Below are 19,843 nucleotides of genomic sequence, written 5' to 3'. Positions count from 1 at the left end.
TTCATCATTTAAATAAAATGCCCTGACAAATATTGTTCTACTTACCAGTGTAACCTACAACATTATACTGACTTGATTATGCTGCTTCAAAGTATTCCCATATCAGCTAAAAATAAAATCATTCATTTTAGCCAGGTTTTCCTGTCCATGACGATCTGTTAAGCCTAGAGTAACGGGGGGATCAATGCAAAATAGGTTGCTTATTTAATGCGGTCTTGGTTTAGCTTGGCAATCACGAAGTTTAAGTGATTTTTGAATTTGATTCTCTTTCTACATCGCCATGTGAAATACTCACCAGGGCATTTTCTTTTATTTAAATCTGATTATCTTTCTACTTTAACCTACAATGTTATCCCAGTTTGCTGCTTCAATGTATTCTATCAAATCAGCTAAAGATAGGTCTTGATGTTTTGGTCACGGAGAAAGCCTGTTTTTACCAGCAGCCTATAATCACTAGTATTACTTCTAAACAACATTCATGTTTGGGGGGGGGGGGGGGGGTTGTTTAAGCAGTCGCTGAGATTCTATTTTCTTATTATTGCAAAATGGGCTAGTCGGATGTATAGCATATAGATTAGATCAGGGAACCAAGCAAACCTCCTCGCCTGCACAACACTTCACCCATGGCGACGGAAGGGACGATACCGCACGTTAGCATTCACTTGGCACAGGAGTACGGTGAATGGCAGAGCGCACTACAAGGAGCTGCCCCTTTTGTGACAACCACGCTGCGCTCCATCGGCTCTGTTTGCATGTTCTGTGGAGACCCCTCTCTCTCTCGTGTGTGTGTGTGTGTGTGTGTGTGTGTCCTCTACTTGGATCAAGTGAACAACTCCCTGGAAGGAAAAAGCCTTATGGACAGTGGAGCACAACTGGATATTCTGGAGAGAGGAGTAGGGCTGGGAATTACCAGGGACCTCACAATACGATAGTACTGAATTTAGGTGCCAATATGTATTGCTATTCTCAGTTTTGTGTATAGCGATTTGATACTGTGGTTTTATTGGGATTAGATGTTCCAAGCCTATTGCTCACCATATGTCTACTGCCCCCCCCCCCCCCCCCCAATCACTAGCAGAGAGGAGCATTCTGTAATGGATTAAATGGAGCGCTTCCTGTTTTCTGCTCATTTATCATAACTTCCTGTCTGTGGGCATGGCCACGGTACTGTTGGCATGAGTAATCAGTTGAGAAACTTTAGACTTTTTTTGTAAGCCGTCTGACATTTTGGTAAATTACGGTGTTCGGGCTCCCGAGTGGCACAGTGGTCTAAGGCTCTGCATCTCAGTGCAGGAGGCGTCACTACAGACACCCTGGTGCGAATCCAGACTGTATCACAACCGGCTGTGATTGGGAGTCCCATAGGGCCGTGCACAATTGGCTCAGCGTCGTCCGGGTTTGTTCGGTGTAGGTGGTCATTGTAAATAAGAATTTGTTCTTAACGGACTTAATCTTAATCTCTGCTTTCCGTTTAGTTTAAATGTTCTCTCCATCACCAGTTTAAATGTCTGCAGATCAGCCTTGACGGTCATGAGTAGCTGCCTTGGACCCTCGATGACCAGGGCATGGCTGCCTTGGACCCTTGATGATCAGGGCATGGTCACACAACCAGTCTTCAGTTTGAACCTAGGTTTAATCTAACCTAGCTCAGAGCTGTTCAATTCCGGTCCTGGAAGGCTGACTACAAACTATCCAGGTGGAAAGCTTCAAGTTCCTCGGTGTACACATCAATGACAAATTAAATTTTTAATGGTCCACCCACACAGTGTGGTGATTTCATTGGTCCTCAACACGCAGCACTTCATTCAGGATAAATGGAGTTATCCCTGAGTTGGCCTGCCCTGGAGCAGGTTAGTTCTGAATGCAGGATAAATGGAGTTATCCCTGAGTTAGGCTGCCCCTGAGCAGGTTAGTTCTGAAGGATTCGTTGCCATAGAAATGTACCTGGCTAAAAGGTGAGCCACATTTCGTGAAATCAGAGTTGAACAAAGTTACATGGCGAACTCCTCGAACCTATAGGGCTCTGATAGTTAATTGCACTCCCCTGGTGTCCCAGGTCTGCATTAGGCCCTGATTGGAAGGAGAGGATGAAAAGCAGAACTATTTTGGCCGTCCAGGACCAACGTTGAACAGCCCTGTGTCTGCTGGAGCTGTGTGGTGGGTGTAGACGTAGTTGGGGCCTAGTGGAGCTCATGAGGAATCTGTGCCAACAAGCCCATTGTTACTATACAGCATGATGCATTGTTGAGAAACATGTCCTTTCATTCTTTGTCTTCCATTGGTTGTATGACACAGCTCTAACCCAATGCGCTAGGCCAGAAGCCCACATGACTTTGTTTTTGTGCCGGGGTCGTCGTTCCCTTAGAGTGGTGCACAATCAGTGCTGCTAATTCTGGTAGAACCCTGCTAGCTTTAGTGGGGAGATGAACCGGGACCCAAAATGAACTCCAACTTCATGACCAATGCTAGGATCTTATTGGTTGAAGCCATGTAGCACAGACCACTCTCTCTCAGCCAATCAGAGCCAGGCTCTTTGAGCTGTAAAACGTTCCCACTTTCCTCCTCCATCGTCTGTCTGTAATGTGAGCCCTGGTAGGAATGGGTGGAGAGGAGAGGGGGAGGAGAGGAATGGGTGGGCGGATAGCAGGCAGTTTGGGTCTTTCCTTTTAAGGCAAAAAACAAGAAGGAACTTTTCCAAGGGAGGGAGGGAGTGGAAGAAGCAGAAAGTGCAAAAGGAAGTGCAGCTAGCTGTTGTAGTGCTGCCTGCGTGTTCGAGGATAGGAGTTAAGCCAACTGTTACCCCAGAGTTAGTCAGGTTTGGGTTGTGACTCATGTACGCTCACACCGACAATACTACAGGAACAAACATTTGACCAACTGGGGACATTTTGTTAGTCCCCACAAGGTCAAATGCGATTTCTAGACGGTTAAGGTTAGAATTAGGAGTTTGTTTTCAGGTTAGGTTTGGGGTTAGGGAAAATTAGGAATTTGAAATGGGAATAGATTGTGTCCCCAGATGGTTAGTTATACGTGTGTGTCAGTGATAAGGCCAGTGTGGAATGTCTCATTTCCTCTGGGTGTTCTGTCTGGGAGCTGTGGTCACTGCGACCCCACCCACCCCTTTCCTCCTCCCCAGTCATGACTCGGCTGTGTTTTATCACAGTTTTTAGAACATTAGCAAAAACACCAAAACCACACTTTTGCAGGCCAAACAATGGCACAAAATGCATACCATGACGTTTGCACATGGAAACAACGCTTGATTTTTCTATAGATGTCCAACCATTTGGGATAATTTGAATAACTCGCTAACCGACAGTGAATGGGGAGGCTAACCAAAGATTATAGATATACTAAGAAGATACACAGGTCTCCAGCCTAACAATGGGAACGGTTGTCCACACAGCGGCACGGCGGGCTTCCTAGCTCCCGCCTATCCTTCCTTCGGATTGGTGGATACAGGTCATTATTGTAATCCTTTTTTGAAAATTCGATGAGGGTTGTTGCCATCAACCGCCTGTATTAAATGGAGATACTAGTAGCCTTATGCCATGAATATGCATAGCAATCTCGTGACCACTCCGATAGTGTTTTTTTTTTTTCTCAAGTTGCCGGGATGTCGTAATTGCTGTATATCAGTACACTCGTAACAAGTTAAGCATAACTTCTATTCGATAAAATAGCATGTAGAAAATAACTATATATATTTTTAAACCAAATTCAACACTCCTTGCTTGGTGGGCGACACAAAATAATGCCACCTGCTGGTGGGGGGGATAGATTTTTCAACTGAGTTGGGCCTCTCTTCCACTCTGGGCTAACTAGCTAACAGACAGTGAATGGGGAATGCTAACAGACAGTGAATGGGGAATGCTAACAGACAGTGAATGGGGAATGCTAACAGACAGTGAATGGGGAATGCTAACAGACAGTGAATGGGGAATGCTAACTGGCGAATTGACAAAAAAACATGTATTTCTTATCTGTTCCATAATTTTCCTTCAATTTGCTTGAGGCTGAATGCATTCCCCCTCAGGAGACTGAAAATATTTGGCATGGGTCCTCAGATCCTCAAAAGGTTTTACAGCTGCACCATCGCGAGCATCCTGACAGGTTGCATCACTGCCTGGTATGGCAACTGCTCGGCCTCCGACCGCAAGGCACTACAGAAGGTAGTGCAGTGTGTATGGCCCAATACATCACCAGGGCCAAGCTTCCTGCCATCCAAGACCTCTTTACCAGGTGTGTTGGCGGAAGGCCCTAAATTGTCAGACTCCAGCCATCCTAGTCATAGACTGTTCTCTCTGCTACTTTACGGCAAGCGGTACCGGAGCGCCAAGTCTAGATCCAAGAGGCTTCTAAACCGCTAGCCCTAAGACTCCTGAACATCTAGTCAAATGGCTACCCAGACTGCGTTGCCCCCCTCTACGCTGTTGCTACTCTGTTATTATCTATGCATAATAACTCTACCTACATGTACATATTACCTTAATTGCCTCGACACCGGTGCCCCCGCACATTGACTCTGTACCTGTAGCCCTGCTACTGTTATTTACCTCCTTTATACAATAATAGCCGATCTGCATGCACTCAACTGTGAATGGTCCTGGCGCTATCAAAAACAAAAGTGTTAAATGAAGCCAGTTGCGATTTGGCTTCACACCTATCACATCAAAAGCCAACTGTCATTGAATTGTTGTATTGAGAGGTATTTGGACTTGTGGTTTTACTTAATTCTCCATACTGGTCAATGACTATAACAGTGATTCTGATACAACCTTTAATTCATACATTGTGCCTCTGGCCTGAGAGGATGAAAGTTAAATATGTAGAAGGCTAATGTTAACTAGCTGTCTAATCGTTGCCCATGAAATGAAGCTTAGCAAGCAAGTATTTTAGTCAGGTAGCCTAGGACGACAACAACTAAAGCATGAAGAGAGAGGAGGATGGCATTTCTCTACAAGTAGAGTGAGTCAACATGTTTATTCTACCTGCACGCACACCGAAATTAGAACCATGAATAGCCACATGATATTTACCTTGCTTTGATTGGACTAAATAATAGTTTTTGATATCATTTAGTTGTCACTGTATTAGACTAAGCAGAGGAGATTTGATGTTGGAATAGTGGAGGCAGCTCCTGTTTCCTTAACTCTCCGGTGTAGTAAATCAAGAGTTAGTCTGAATGTGTGAAACCTTACCTTTGACCATGCTGTAGGACATCTGTTACATGCAATATGCTTTATGGACTTAACTAGACAAGGTTGCTCTTTGGTTTTGTGATGAACCACAGGTGTGGTTGAATTTATTCAGCCACTGCCTTATTGTATCAGCCTTTAGGCCTGTATATCACGGTGTCTTGTTATCGTCTCAGCCTTTAGGCCTGTATATCACGGTGTCTTGTTATCGTCTCAGCCTTTAGGCCTGTATATCACGGTGTCTTGTTATCGTCTCAGCCTTTAGGCCTGTATATCACGGTGTCTTGTTATCGTCTCAGCCTTTAGGCCTGTATATCACGGTGTCTTGTTATCGTCTCAGCCTTTAGGCCTGTATATCACGGTGTCTTGTTATCGTCTCAGCCTTTAGGCCTGTATATCACGGTGTCTTGTTATCGTCTCAGCCTTTAGGCCTGTATATCACGGTGTCAAGGCATATGAACTAACAGGTGATAGAGCAAACAGGTTGTACTATGGCTTTTTTTCTGGCTTTGCTTCCCCAGTGATTTTTATCCACGCACTGTTACTGAACAGTCAATAGGGAGGTGAACTAGCTAACGGACAGTGACTGGGGGGGGGGCTAGCTAACGGACAGTGACTCTGGGGGAGCTAGCTAACGGACAGTGACTGGGGGGTGGGGGGGCTAGCTAACGGACAGTGACTGGGGGGTGGGGAGGCTAGCTAACGGACAGTGACTGGGGGGTGGGGGGGCTAGCTAACGGACAGTGACTGGGGGGTGGGGGGGCTAGCTAACGGACAGTGACTGGGGGGTGGGGCTAGCTAACGGACAGTGACTGGGGGGGGGCTAGCTAACGGACAGTGACTGGGGGGGGGCTAGCTAACGGACAGTGACTGGGGGGGGGGGGGCTAGCTAACGGACAGTGACTGGGGGGGTGGGGCTAGCTAACGGACAGTGACTGGGGGAGGGGGGCTAGCTAACGGACAGTGACTGGGGGGGGGGGCTAGCTAACGGACAGTGACTGGGGGGGTGGGGCTAGCTAACGGACAGTGACGGGGGGGGGGCTAGCTAACGGACAGTGACTGGGGGGGTGGGGCTAGCTAACGGACAGTGACTGGGGGGGTGGGGCTAGCTAACGGACAGTGACTGGGGGGGTGGGGCTAGCTAACGGACAGTGACTGGGGGGGTGGGGCTAGCTAACGGACAGTGACTGGGGGGGTGGGGCTAGCTAACGGACAGTGACTGGGGGAGTGGGGCTAGCTAACGGACAGTGACTGGGGGGGGCTAGCTAACGGACAGTGACTGGGGGGGCTAGCTAACGGACAGTGACTGGGGGGGGGGGGCTAGCTAACGGACAGTGACTGGGGGGGGGGGCTAGCTAACGGACAGTGACTGGGGGGGGTGGGGCTAGCTAACGGACAGTGACTGGGGGGTGGGGCTAGCTAACGGACAGTGACTGGGGGGTGGGGCTAGCTAACGGACAGTGACTGGGGGGTGGGGCTAGCTAACGGACAGTGACTGGGGGGTGGGGCTAGCTAACGGACAGTGACTGGGGGGTGGGGCTAGCTAACGGACAGTGACTGGGGGGGTGGGGCTAGCTAACGGACAGTGACTGGGGGAGGGGGGCTAGCTAACGGACAGTGACTGGGGGGGGCTAGCTAACGGACAGTGACTGGGGGGGCTAGCTAACGGACAGTGACTGGGGGGGTGGGGCTAGCTAACGGACAGTGACTGGGAGGGCTATTCAGAATTTCTCACATTCCTCCAGCAGAAATGGCTTTCATGTACTTGTTGTTTGTGCATTTCACCCTTTTTGGTTGTAAGGCTTTTACGACTGTCCTGCTTAATCTAATGTTGGTGTCATACTAGCAAATCAACTGCATTGTACTTAAATCTTCTTAATTAAACTTCAACCAGTAAAATGGCTCTTTGGCTAGCTTTGCTTCCAGTCCATGTCAATGAGCGTTAGCATTCTAGCTAACAATTCCTGAATTCAAAATTGTTATTTTGCAACATTCACAACCAAATATAATCTTCGACTGTTTGCGCAATATTCAAAACAACATTGTAAGCCTATGAGAACTGTAAAAGGATTCCAGGAGGATTCCACTCATGTTTTCTGGCTTTCTGTGTCAGACACGCACCGACACAACAAAAGAAGGATTCTTGTCTCCTGGATTGTGTTGCCTCAGCATTCCTCCAGCAAGCACCAGCGTGTGAGGAGCGCCAACACATCTTTATCGAGTTAGAACTCAGGCTGTGCCTTCTCCCTGTCCTGGGGGCTTGTTTTTATCACACCACCCTTAGGACCCGATGAGCAATTACCCCAATCCTGTGTGTGCGTGAAGACGTGTGTGGACTGGTCTGTGGTTGCATCACTCTTGCGCTCATCTCTGATCTCCCAGTCACCAATTCAACCCCCACCCTCTACAGCTCTTCTCCAACAATCCTAATCCAACTTTACTACTCCAATCCTAATCCAACCCCACCCTCGCTACAGCTATACTCCAATCCTAATGCTTTGCTTTATCTTGGCCAGGTCACAGTTGTAAATGAGAATTTGTTCTCAACCGGCCTACCTGGTTAAATAAAGGCGAAATAAAAAATCCTCATTGAACCCCACCCTCTACAGCTCTATACTCTAATCCAACCCCACCCTCTACAGCTCTATACTCTAATCCAACCCCACCCTCTACAGCTCTATACTCTAATCCAACCCCACCCTCTACAGCTCTATACTCTAATCCAACCCCACTCTCTACAGCTCTTCTCCAATCCTAATCCAACCCCACTCTCTACAGCTCTTCTCCAATCCTAATCCAACCCCACTCTCTACAGCTCTTCTCCAATCCTAATCCAACCCCACCTCTACAGCTCTACCCCCCCCCCCCCCTCCCTTATCCTAGATCTGCATATTCATATATTACTGTCTCTCCTCCAGACTCCAAGGCCATAGTGGATGGTAACCTGAAGCTGATCCTTGGCATGGTGTGGACTCTGATCCTCCACTACTCCATCTCCATGCCCATGTGGGATGAGGAGGAGGAGGGGGGTGACGGCCAGCAGAAGACCCCGAAACAGAGACTTCTGGGATGGATCCAGAACAAGCTACCAGAGATCCCCATCCACAACTTCAGCAGAGACTGGCAGAGTGGCAGAGCACTGGGGGCACTGGTCGACAGCTGTGCTCCGGGTAAGTCAGGGGTTAAAGGTCGGAGGGTAGGGGGAGAGTGGGGGGGTGTAGATAGATGGGTAGTCTCAAGGGCCTTGTTTCAAAGACCCAGTAAGCATTGTCTTTTTTTAAATATATTTATTTTTTATAGTTGTGTGTTTCTAAGTTTTAAATAACGTTTTGTTATAGGCCTGTGTCCTGATTGGGACCAGTGGGACCAGACTAAACCAGTGGACAACGCCCGTGAGGCCATGCAACAGGCTGATGACTGGCTGGGTATCCCTCAGGTACACGAGCTACGCTAACCATCACATTGGTCTCTGGAATCATGCTACCATCATAATTATTACAGAGCTGTGATGCTGTCTGTAGGTGACACGGCGTACAGTTAGCTTCATGGCGTTCGCCTAGTATTTGTGTGCAGTGCTGAGTTGTCATGTGGGCAGGGCTTTCGTGCGAGGTTGGCAGATCTGGAGACCTTGGTAGCGTGCTGTCAGTTATCTCTGTGGTTGGTGTTTCCTCCCACAGTGGGCCAGTTCTCAGAACAACACTCTTCCTCTGTCTCTGTGGCTCTGTGAGTGCGTGTGGGTGCTTTGTGCAGCTTGCGATCGTCTGAGGTAGTGGTTAAGGTCTACATTAAATCACGCTACCCTCTGCTGTGTGTGTGTCTAAACAGTGTGCCATCTGGTTTCCTAGGTGATAACCCCAGAGGAGATCGTTGACCCTAATGTAGATGAACATTCCGTGATGACATACCTGTCCCAGTTCCCCAAGTCCAAACTGAAGCCTGGCGCACCCCTCCGCCCCAAACTGAACCCCAAGAAGGCCCGCGCATACGGACCAGGTACACACTAACAAATGTTTTCCTGTCTCTCTCTCACACACACACACCTAAATGTTTTCCTCAGCCTCTCACCTCTTTTGCTCTTGCTCTCGTTCTCTCCAGGTATAGAGCCAGTAGGTAACGTTGTGATGAAGAAGGCGGTGTTTACAGTGGAGACCATCAGTGCTGGGATGGGAGAGGTGCTGGTGTATGTAGAGGACCCTGCCGGACACAAAGAGGAGGTACACACACACACACACACACACACACACACACACACACCGCATATACAGTTGAAGTCGGAAGTTGACATGCACTTAGGTTGGAGTCATTAACTCAGTTTTTCAACCACTCCACAAATTTCTTGTTAACAAACTATAGTTTTGGTAAGTCAGGTAGGACATCTACTGTGTGCATGACACAAGTAATTTTTCCAACAATTGTTTAGACAGATTATTTCATTTTATAATTCAATGTATCAATATTCCAGTGAGTCAGATGTTTACATACACTAAGTTGACTGTGCCTTCAAACAGCTTGGAAAATTCCAGAAAATTATGTCATGGCTTTAGAAGCTTTTGATAGGCTAATTGACATAATTTTAATCAATTGGAGGTGTACCTGTGGATTTATTTCAAGACCTACCTTCAAACTCAGTGCCTCTTTGTTTGACATGGGAAAATCAAAAGAAATCAGCCAAGACTTCAGAAAATAAATTGTATACCTCCACAAGTCTGGTTCATCCTTGGGAGCAATTTCCAAATGCCTGACTGTACCACATTCATCTGTACAACCAATAGTACACAAGTATAAACACCATGGGACTACGCAGCTGTCATACCGTTCAGGAAGGAGATGTGTTCTGTCTCCTAGAGATTAACGTACTTTGGTGCGAATAGTGCAAATCAATCCCAGAACAACCGCAAAGGACCTTGTGAAGATGCTGGAGGAAACAGGTCCAAAAGTATCTATATCCACAGTACAACGAGTCCTATATCGACATAACCTGAAAGGTCTCTCAGCAAGGAAGTAGCCATTGCTATAAAATCGCCATTAGAAGCCAGACTATGGTTTGCAACTGCACATGGGGATAAAGAGATGTCCTTTGGTCTAATGAAACAAAAATGGAACTGTGGTCATAATGACAATTTTTTTTATTTTTGTATGAAAAAGTGGGATGCTTGCAAGCTGAAGAACACCATCCCAACTGTGAAGCACGGGGGTGGCAGCATCATTTTGTGGGGGTGCTTTGCTGCAGAAGGGACTGGTGCACTTCACAAAATAGATGGCATCATGAGGTGGTAAAATGATGTGGATATATTGAAGCTTGGTTGCAAATGGGTCTTCCACATGGACAATGACCCCACATGGACAATGACCCCATGTATACTTCCAAAGTTGTGGCAAAATGGCTCATGAACAACAAAGTCAAGGTATTGGAGTGGCCATCGCAAAGCCCTGACCTCAATCCTACAGAGAATTTGTGGGCAGAACTGAAAAAGCTTGTGTGAGCAAGGAGGCCTACAAACCTGACTCAGTTACACCAGCTCTGTCAGGAGGAATGGCCAAAATTCACCCACCTTAATGTGGGAAGCTTGTGGAATGCTACCGGAAACGTGTGACCCAAGTTAAACATTTTAAAGGCAATGCTACCAAATACTAATTTCATGTATTTAAACTTTTGACCCACTGGAAATATGATGAAATAAATTAAATCTGAAATAAATAATTCTCTATTCTGACATATTTTTTTAAAATAAAGTGGTGAGCCTAACTGACCTAAAACAGGGAATTCTTACTAGGATTAAATGTCAGGAATTGTGAAACTGAGTTTAAATGTATTTGGCTAAGGTGCATGTAAACTTCTGACTTATAAAAATAAAGCCAACTGGATGGAATATGGGGAAAAATGCACCAACTTATTAAAAAAAAAAATATTCAACATAGAAATGCTGCCAAATTATTTACAGAAACTTGTTAGAAATGATGGCGTTACCCATGATTCACCAAAGTACTTTAAGGATACGTTTTCATTTCAGTCTCTAACTGAAGTTAATTGTAAGGATTTTCTTTTCTATTATTATTAATAATATGTTCAGAGACTCATTTGAAGGCCAAATTACAGAGGGGGAACTTCTTAATGCAATTAAAGCCTTTACGCCTGGGAAAACCCCAAGGCTGGATGGCATACCAGTGGAGGTATACCAAAACTTTTTTGATGTACTCAGAGGACCGTTCTTAGCGTGTTGTAAATGGTCGATTATCGGACACTCTGTTTCATTATTACTGAAACAGGATACAAGTTAAAACAATTGTAGGACCCTTTTCAGTGTTGCGATGCAAAATGTATAGCGTATAGAATTTAAAAGGTATTGTCGGATATTATTTATCCTAGTCAGACGACAGGTTTTTTACAATACATTGGAGAAAATATAACAAGTACTGGAAACAATAGAACACTGAAATATCTGGGAAACCAGGCCTGGTATTCATAGCTGATTTTGAAAAGGCCTTTGAGGAAGTAAGACTGGAATTTATATACAATGCCTGGAATATTTAAATTTTGGAAACTCCCTTATACAATGGGTTAAAGTTATGTATAGTAACCGAGGTGTAAAATAGTCAATGGCTACTTAAAGTTTTAAACTGTCGAGGAGTAGAACAAGGTTGTCCACTATCGGCATATCTATTTATTATGGCCATTGAAATTTTAGCTGTGAAAATCAGATCCAACAATAATTTCAATGGATTCCACAGCCTCCTAGAGGATCTAGGTACTTTTTCTAACCTCTCTGGATTGAAACCATATTATATACGTATTGGATCACAAAAAAATGCAACTTGTACATTATAGGGTAGTTTACCAATAAAATGGTCTGTTTGGGATGTGGACATACTCGGTATACAAATCCCAAAAGAAATGATCACTCAAAAAAAATATAAAGTTAGCAAAAATAGGTAAGATCTTACTACCATGGAAAGGAAAATACCTGTCTATTTGTGGAAAAATCATCCTGGCTAACTCTTTAGTCGGTTCACAATTTACCTATTTGCTGATGGTCTTGCCTACACCTAGCGAACAGTAATTTAAATTGAGAGAAATTACATTTTATTTGGAGCGGCAAGCCAGACACAATTTAAATGCCTTATTTATATAATGAATATAAATTCGGGGTGCAGAAATTAAAATATTAGACCTCTCACTAAAGGCTTCAGTCGTACAAAAGTGAAACTTAAATCTGAACCTCTTCTATAGCAAATTAGTAAGAATGTCTCACCCGATGTTCAAGAAAGGCCTTTTTCCCCTTTATTCAGATTACAACCTCTCACTTTCAGTAATTTAAAGGAAATCCCAAATATCACTGTTTTTAAACGTCATAGAAAGTTGGTTTCAATTTAATCCACCAGAAAGACAGAATAAATAATATAACAAATATTGTGATTAAACTCAAATATAATAAAAAAGAAACAAAAAAAAGTTATAGCTGTATAGCTCTCGGTGTCTCAATTAAATTTAAGCATTTGAAGTAGATAATATTGTGTTTTTTAACAGTAAACATTACTCAAGTTCCAAAGGAATAAAAACATTTCAAATGTCATGTGTATATACAGTGTTGTAATATGTGCAAATAGTTAAAGTACAAAAGGGAAAATGAATGCATGTATTTACAATGGTGCTTAATCTTCCCTGGTTGTCCTTTTTCTTGTGGCAACAGGTCACAAATCTTGCTGCTGTGGTATTTCACCCAGTAGAAGTTTATCAAAAATTGGGTTTGTTTTCAAATTCTTTGTAGGTCTGTGTAATCTGAGGTGAATATGTGTCTCTATGGTCAGTCATTTGCCAGGCGGTTAGGAACCGCAGCTCAGTTTCCACCTCATTTTGTAGGCTGTGTGCACATAGCCAGTCTTCTCCTGAGAGCCAGGTGATGGCTTTATGGAAGGTTTGGGAATTGCATACTTTTAGGTGGTTGAAATGTAATGTCTCTTTTCTGGATTTTGATAATTAGCGGGTGTCTCTCTCTATCCTCCCCGTCAGGCCAAGGTGACAGCCAACAACGATAAGAATCGTACCTACTCAGTCTTCTACATTCCTAAAGTCACTGGGATGCACAAGGTAAGCCTAAACGAACCCTACTTAATCCTAGGTAATGGTGCTCTGTGTAATGTTAGGTGACATGTTTTTCTGACCAGGTGACGGTGCTGTTTGGTAACTGTGTTACCAGGTGACGGTGCTGTTTGGTAACTGTGTTACCAGGTGACGGTGCTGTTTGGTAACTCTGTGTTACCAGGTGACGGTGCTGTTTGGTAACTCTGTGTTACCAGGTGACGGTGCTGTTTGGTAACTCTGTGTTACCAGGTGACGGTGCTGTTTGGTAACTCTGTGTTACCAGGTGACGGTGCTGTTTGGTAACTCTGTGTTACCAGGTGACGGTGCTGTTGGGTAACTCTGTGTTTTTACCAGGTGACGGTGCTGTTTGCGGGGCTACACATCAATAAGTCCCCTTATGAGGTGGATGTGGGGATGGCTCAGGGAGACAGCAGTAAAGCTACAGCCCAGGGACCTGGACTAGAACCTGCCGGGAACATCGCCAATAAGACCACATACTTTGATGTCTACACCGCAGGTACACTCTGTTTTCTCTCTTCACAGCCATTTTAAAATCACCATGGGTCTCTTTCTGACATCCCTGAGCAGTTTCCATCCTCTCAGGCAGCTCCGTTAGGAAGGACTATTCTGACATCCCTGAGCAGTTTCCATCCTCTCAGGCAGCTCCGTTAGGAAGGACTATTCTGACATCCCTGAGCAGTTTCCATCCTCTCAGGCAGCTCCGTTAGGAAGGACGACTGTATTTTTGTTGTGGTTTAAAAAAAGAAGGGGGTTTTAGATGCACAAATACCCCCCCAAAATGCTAACCTTCCCTGTTATTGTAATGGTGATGACTAGTAGTTTAGGAACAGTGGCAGTTAACCCTCTGTTGCTAGGCCATCATTGTAAATAAGAATTAGCTCTTAACTGACTTGCCGAGTTAAATAAAATTAAATGGGACAATACATTACTACTTTAATACACATAAGTGAATTTGTCTCAATACTTTTGCTCCCCTAAAGTGGGGGACTATGTACCAGAAGTGCTGTAATTCCTAAACGGTTCACCCGATATGTATGACAATGCATCAAATGAAAGCTGACAGTCTGTATTTTAACCCCATTGTTAAACTTTTGGAGTATTGGGCCAAAAAGAGTGCTTCTCATTCCCATAATTACGGAGGACGCAGTCTATTGGTATGATGCTAAAGCTGCCCCTGTCTCCAGGTGCTGGTGTGGGAGAGGTGGAGGTGGTGATCATGGACCCAGCGGGTAAGAAGGACGTGGTGGTGTGTCAGATAGAGGATAAGGGCAACAGTTCGTACCGCTGCACCTACAAACCCACCCTGGAGGGGGCCCACACCATCTACGTTACCTTCGCCGGAGGGCAGATCAGCAAGAGCCCCTTCACTGTTAACATAGGAGAGGGTGAGACAGACTGAGGGAAATGAGGCAGAGTGTCTGACTTTACTTTGTCTGGTTCTGTTATTCTGGTTCTGTTTCTGCTGTTTTGTTGGTTCTGTTTCTTGCTTTGTTATTCTGGTTCTGTTTCGTTGGTTCTGTTTCTTGCTTTGTTATTCTGGTTCTGTTTCTTGCTTTGTTATTCTGGTTCTGTTTCTTGCTCTGTTCTGTTTGTCACTACTTTTATATTCTAACTGCTTCGTTCTCTCTCTATGGAAGGATGGAGGGAGCTGGTATCTCTTCTCTCTCTGGAGCAGCTTCTTCCTTCTACTGTCCTGTCACTTCCTGGGATCTCTCTTGGGTGCTAGACTCGGTGTGTGTCTCATACTATTCATTGTGACTCATCCTTTTTCATAGACTGGTGTGTCATCTCTCTCTAAACCTCCAAACCCAGACTGACCCAGTGTCTACACACACACACACACACACACACACACACACACACACACACACACACACACACACGCGCATGTGACTCAGCCGGTCCTTATTTAGCAGTTCCCCTGGGGGTTAATGTCATCCATTCAAACTATAGACTGTGTTCACCTCTAACCCTCCTCCCTCCCCCAGCTTGTAACCCCAGCCTGGTTCGGGCTAAGGGGCGTGGTCTGCAGCCCAAAGGCCTCAGGGTGAAGGAGACGGCTGACTTCAGAGTCTTCACTAAAGGAGCTGGGACTGGAGAACTTAAAGTCACCATCAAGGGCCCCAGTGAGTCAACTACCCAGCAGCCTATATATTTAATAAACTACACTACCCAGCAGCCTTAGTTTCATAAACTATGCCAACGAGCATCTATTAATAATATATGTATTCTCATGAAAAAAAAGAAACGTCCTTTCACTGTCAACTGTTTATTTTCAGAAAAATTAACATGTGTAAATATTTGTATGAACATAAGATTCAACAACTGAGACAAACTGAACAAGTTCCACAGACATGTGACTAAATGGAATAATGTGTCCCTGAACAAAGGGGGGGGGGTCAAAAGTAACAGTCAGTATCTGGTGTGGCCACCAGCTGCATTAAGTACAGCAGTGCATCTCCTCATGAACTGCACCAGATTTGCCAGTTCTTGCTATGAGATGTTACCCCAGTCTTCCACCAAGGCACCTGCAAGTTCCCGGACATTTCTGGGGGGAATGGCCCTAGCCCTCACCCTCTGATCCAACAGGTCCCAGACGTGCTCAATGGGATTGAGATCCAGGCTCTGCTGGCCATGGCAGAACACTGACAGGAAATCTTGCAGGAAATCACACACAGAACGAGCAGTATGGCTGGTGGCATTGTCATGCTGGAGGGTCATTTCAGAATGAGCCTGCAGGGAAGGGTACCACATGAGGGAGGAGGAGTTTTGTCTGATGCTGTGACACACCGCCCCAGACCATGACGGACCCTCCACCTCCAAATCGATCCCGCTCCAGAGTACAGGCCTCGGTGTAACGCTCATTCCGACCATTTCCCTGGTGAGACAACCGTGACTCGTCAGTGAAGAGGTCCAGCGACAGTGGGTTTGTGCCCATAGGCGATGTTGTTGCCGGTGACGTCTGGTGAGGACCTGCATTACAACAGGCCTACAAGCCCTCAGTCCAGCCTCTGTTTATTGCGGACAGTCTGAGCACTGATGGAGGGATTGTGCCGTTAATGGTGTAACTCGGGCAGTTGTTGCCATCCTGTACCTGTCCCGCAGGTGTGATGTTCGGATGTACCGATCCTGTGCAGATGTTACACGTGGTCTGCCAATGAATCTTTCTTTTGGTGTTTTTCAGAGTCCGTAGAAAGGCCTCTTTAGTGTCCTAAGTTTTCATAACTGTGACCTCAATTGCCTACCGTCTATAAGCTGTTAGTGTCTTAACGACCGTTCCACAGGTGCATGTTCATTAATTGTTTATGGTTCATTGAACAAGCATGGAAAACGGTGTTTAAACCCTTTACCATGAAGATCTGTGAAGTTATCTGGATTTTTACGAAATATCTTTGAAAGACATGGACCTGAAAAAGGGACGTTTCTATTTTTTTGCTGAGTTTATATAAACAGTACCAGTCAAAGGTTTGGACATTGACTCATTCAGGGGGTTTTCAAGTGTTAAACAAATACATATATTTGAGATTCTTCAAAGTAGCCAACCTTTGCTTTGAACAGTCTTGGCATTCTCTCAACCAGCTTCATAGGGAATGTTTTTCCAACAGTGTTGAAGGAGTTCCCACATGCTGAGCACTTGTTGGCTGCTTTTCCTTCAATCTGAGGTCCAACTCATCCCAAGTCATCTCACTTGGGTTGAGGTCAGGTGATATTGAAGGCCAGGTCATCTGATGCAGCACTCCATCACTCTCCTTCTTGGTCAAATAGCCCTTACACAGCCTGGAGGTGTGTTGGGTCATTGTCCTGTTGAAAATGATAGTCCCACTAAAGCCAAACCAGATGGGATGGTGTATCGCTGCAGAATGATGTGGTAGTCATGCTGGTTAAGTGAGCCTTGAATTCTAAATAAATCACACTACCTCCATGTTCCACAGTGGGAACCACACATGCAGAGATCATCCACTCAGCTACTCTGCATCTCGAAGACACGGCAGTTGGAGCCGAAAATCTCCAATTTGCACTAATCAACCCAAATGACAGATTTACACCAGTCTGTCCACTACTCCTGTTTCTTGGCCCAAGCAACTCGCTTCTTAGTGGTGTCCTTTAGTAGTGGTTTCTTTGCAGTAATTCAACCATGAAGGCCTGCTTTCATGCAGTCACCTCTGAACAGTTGATGTCTGTTACTTGAACTCGGAAGCATTTATTTGGGCTGCAATTTGAGGCTGGTAACTCTAATGAACTTATCCTCTGCAGCAGAGGTAACTCTGGGTCTTCCTTTCCTGTGGCGGTCCTCATGAGAGACAGTTTCATCATAGCTCTTCCTGGTTTTTGCGACTGCACTTGAAGAAACTTTCAAAGTTCTTGGAATGTTCCATATTGACTGACCTTCACGTCTTAAAGTAATGATGGACAGTTGTTTCTCTTTGCTTATTTGAGCTGTTCTTGCCATAATATGGACTTAGTATTTGGTAAAAGACCATCTTCTGTATACACCTCTACCTTGTCACAACACAACTGATTGGCTCAAACACATTAAGAAGGAAAGCAATTCCACATTCACTTTTACCAAGACCACATGTTAATTGAAATGCATTACAGGTGACTACCTCATGATGCTGGTTGAGAGAATGCAAAGCTGTCATCAAGGCAAAGGGACGCTACTTTGAAGAATCTGAGAACTTTTAAAATGTTTTATTGTAACTTCTTTTTGGTTACTACATTATTCCAAATGTGTTATCTTTTCATGTCTTCACTATTATTCAACAATGTAGAAAATAGTAAAAATAAAACCCCTCAAATGAGTAGGTGTAAACTTTTGACTGCTACTGTGTGTATATCTCTCTAACACACAGTATGTGACTCAATTTTCTTAATGACCAAACTGACCCTGTGTGTGCAGAGGGTCTGGAGGAGCCCTGTAAGAGGAAGGATCTAGGAGACGGAGTGTTTGGGTTTGAGTACTACCCCACCACCCCCGGAACATACAGTATAACCATCACCTGGGGAGGACAACACATCCCCCGCAGGTACATTTACATTGTTAACCAGAGTGACATAGTTTGTGCATTCAACTAAGTCTAATAGGGAAAAGGACTGTAAGTCATTGCAGGTGAACTCTGGTAAATAACTGATCCTCTTTGCAACATGTTATGTGTCAACAACAATTAATAGTCATGAATAGAGAGCCTGGTGTAATGCTGTCACATATCACTTCCTGTTGCAGCCCGTTGGAGGTGAAGATTGGTTTGGAGGCGGGGCCACAGAAGGTGCGAGCATGGGGGCCCGGCCTGGAGAGCGGCATTGTGGGTAAATCTGCCGACTTCGTGGTCGAAGCTGTTGGAGAGAATGTGGGAACACTGGGTAAGTGTACACACACTTGTACGGCTAACTTTGTGGAGACACAATTCAGTCCCATTCAAAATCCTATTTTCTAGCTCCTAACCGTAAAATTAAACTTGGCTCCTAATAGAGGTCGACCGATTTATGATACCGATTGTTGGAGGACCAAAAACAAAACGATGCCGATATTTAAAAAAAAAAATATTTTTAATGTTAACAATTACAACAATACTGAATTTATTTTAACTTAATATAATACATGTATTTATTTTTATAAATAATGAAATATGCTCAATTTGGTTTAAATAATGCGAAAACAGTGTTAAAGAAAGTAAACGTGAGGGCCTCCCGGGTGGCGCAGTGGTTAAGGGCGCTGTACTGCAGCGCCAGCTGTGCCATCAGAGTCCCTGGGTTCGCGCCCAGGCTCTGTCGTAACCGGCCGCGACCGGGAGGTCCGTGGGGCGACGCACAATTGGCCTAGCGTCGTCCGGGTTAGGGAGGGCTTGGTCGGTAGGGATGTCCTTGTCTCATCGCGCACCAGCGACTCCTGTGGCGGGCCGGGCGCAGTGCGCGCTAGCCAAGGTTGCCAGGTGCACGGTGTAGCCGCCGACACATTGGTGCGGCTGGCTTCCGGGTTGGATGCGCGCTGTGTTAAGAAGCAGTGCGGCTGGTTGGGTTGTGTATCGGAGGACGCATGACATTCAACCTTCGTCTCTCCTGAGCCCGAGCCCGTACGGGAGTTGTAGCAATGAGACAAGATTTGGATACCACGAAAAAGGGGTAAAATTCCCCCCAAAAAATAAAGTAAACGTGCAACCGCATTGTTTATGCAATGCAGGACAAGCTAGTTAACTTAGTAATATCATCAACTAGTGATTGTGAAGATGGATTGTTTTTTTTAAAGTTTAATGCTAGCTAGCAACTTCCCTTGGCTCCTTGCTGCACTCGCGTAACAGGTGGTCAGCCTGCCACTCAGTCTCCTCGTGGAGTAACACTCGGTCTCCTCGTGGATCAATGTAATCGGTGTCCAGAAATGCCGATTACCGCTTTGTTATGACAACTTGAAATTGGTCCTGATTAATCGTACGACCTCCAGCTCCTAACCGTTAACGTAATTCTAACCTTAACCCTAAACCCCCAATAAATAGGATTTGACCTTGTGGGGACTAACAATGTCCCCAGTCGGTCAAATTTGTGTAAGTTT

General features: G+C 45.2%; 1 protein-coding gene across 9 annotated transcripts in view; it reads left to right on the top strand.

The window, feature by feature from the left end:
- flna (filamin A, alpha (actin binding protein 280)) overlaps positions 1-19,843 on the top strand; it is a 74,403-nt gene that overhangs the window by 22,753 nt on the left and 31,807 nt on the right. For 7 of the 9 annotated variants that reach the window (XM_090204081.1, XM_090204078.1, XM_090204080.1 and 4 more), the window contains exons 3-12: positions 8,117-8,368; positions 8,537-8,634; positions 9,044-9,191; positions 9,294-9,412; positions 13,207-13,284; positions 13,633-13,795; positions 14,484-14,684; positions 15,288-15,425; positions 18,200-18,326; positions 18,524-18,660. In XM_090204081.1, coding sequence (XP_090060207.1) covers positions 8,117-8,368; positions 8,537-8,634; positions 9,044-9,191; positions 9,294-9,412; positions 13,207-13,284; positions 13,633-13,795; positions 14,484-14,684; positions 15,288-15,425; positions 18,200-18,326; positions 18,524-18,660 — 1,461 coding nt within the window. Of the gene's footprint in view, positions 1-8,116; positions 8,369-8,536; positions 8,635-9,043; positions 9,192-9,293; positions 9,413-13,206; positions 13,285-13,632; positions 13,796-14,483; positions 14,685-15,287; positions 15,426-18,199; positions 18,327-18,523; positions 18,661-19,843 lie in introns of those variants that run through there. The other 2 variants (XM_090204085.1, XM_090204084.1) reach the window with 2 other exon arrangements.

This window comes from Oncorhynchus mykiss, chromosome 16 (assembly GCF_057628025.1).
Source record: "Oncorhynchus mykiss isolate SJ-2025 chromosome 16, ASM5762802v1, whole genome shotgun sequence".
Taxonomy (NCBI): Eukaryota; Metazoa; Chordata; class Actinopteri; order Salmoniformes; family Salmonidae; genus Oncorhynchus; species Oncorhynchus mykiss.
The sequence above is the reverse complement of the archived record's forward strand: the minus strand, read 5'-3'. Positions and strand labels throughout refer to the sequence as shown.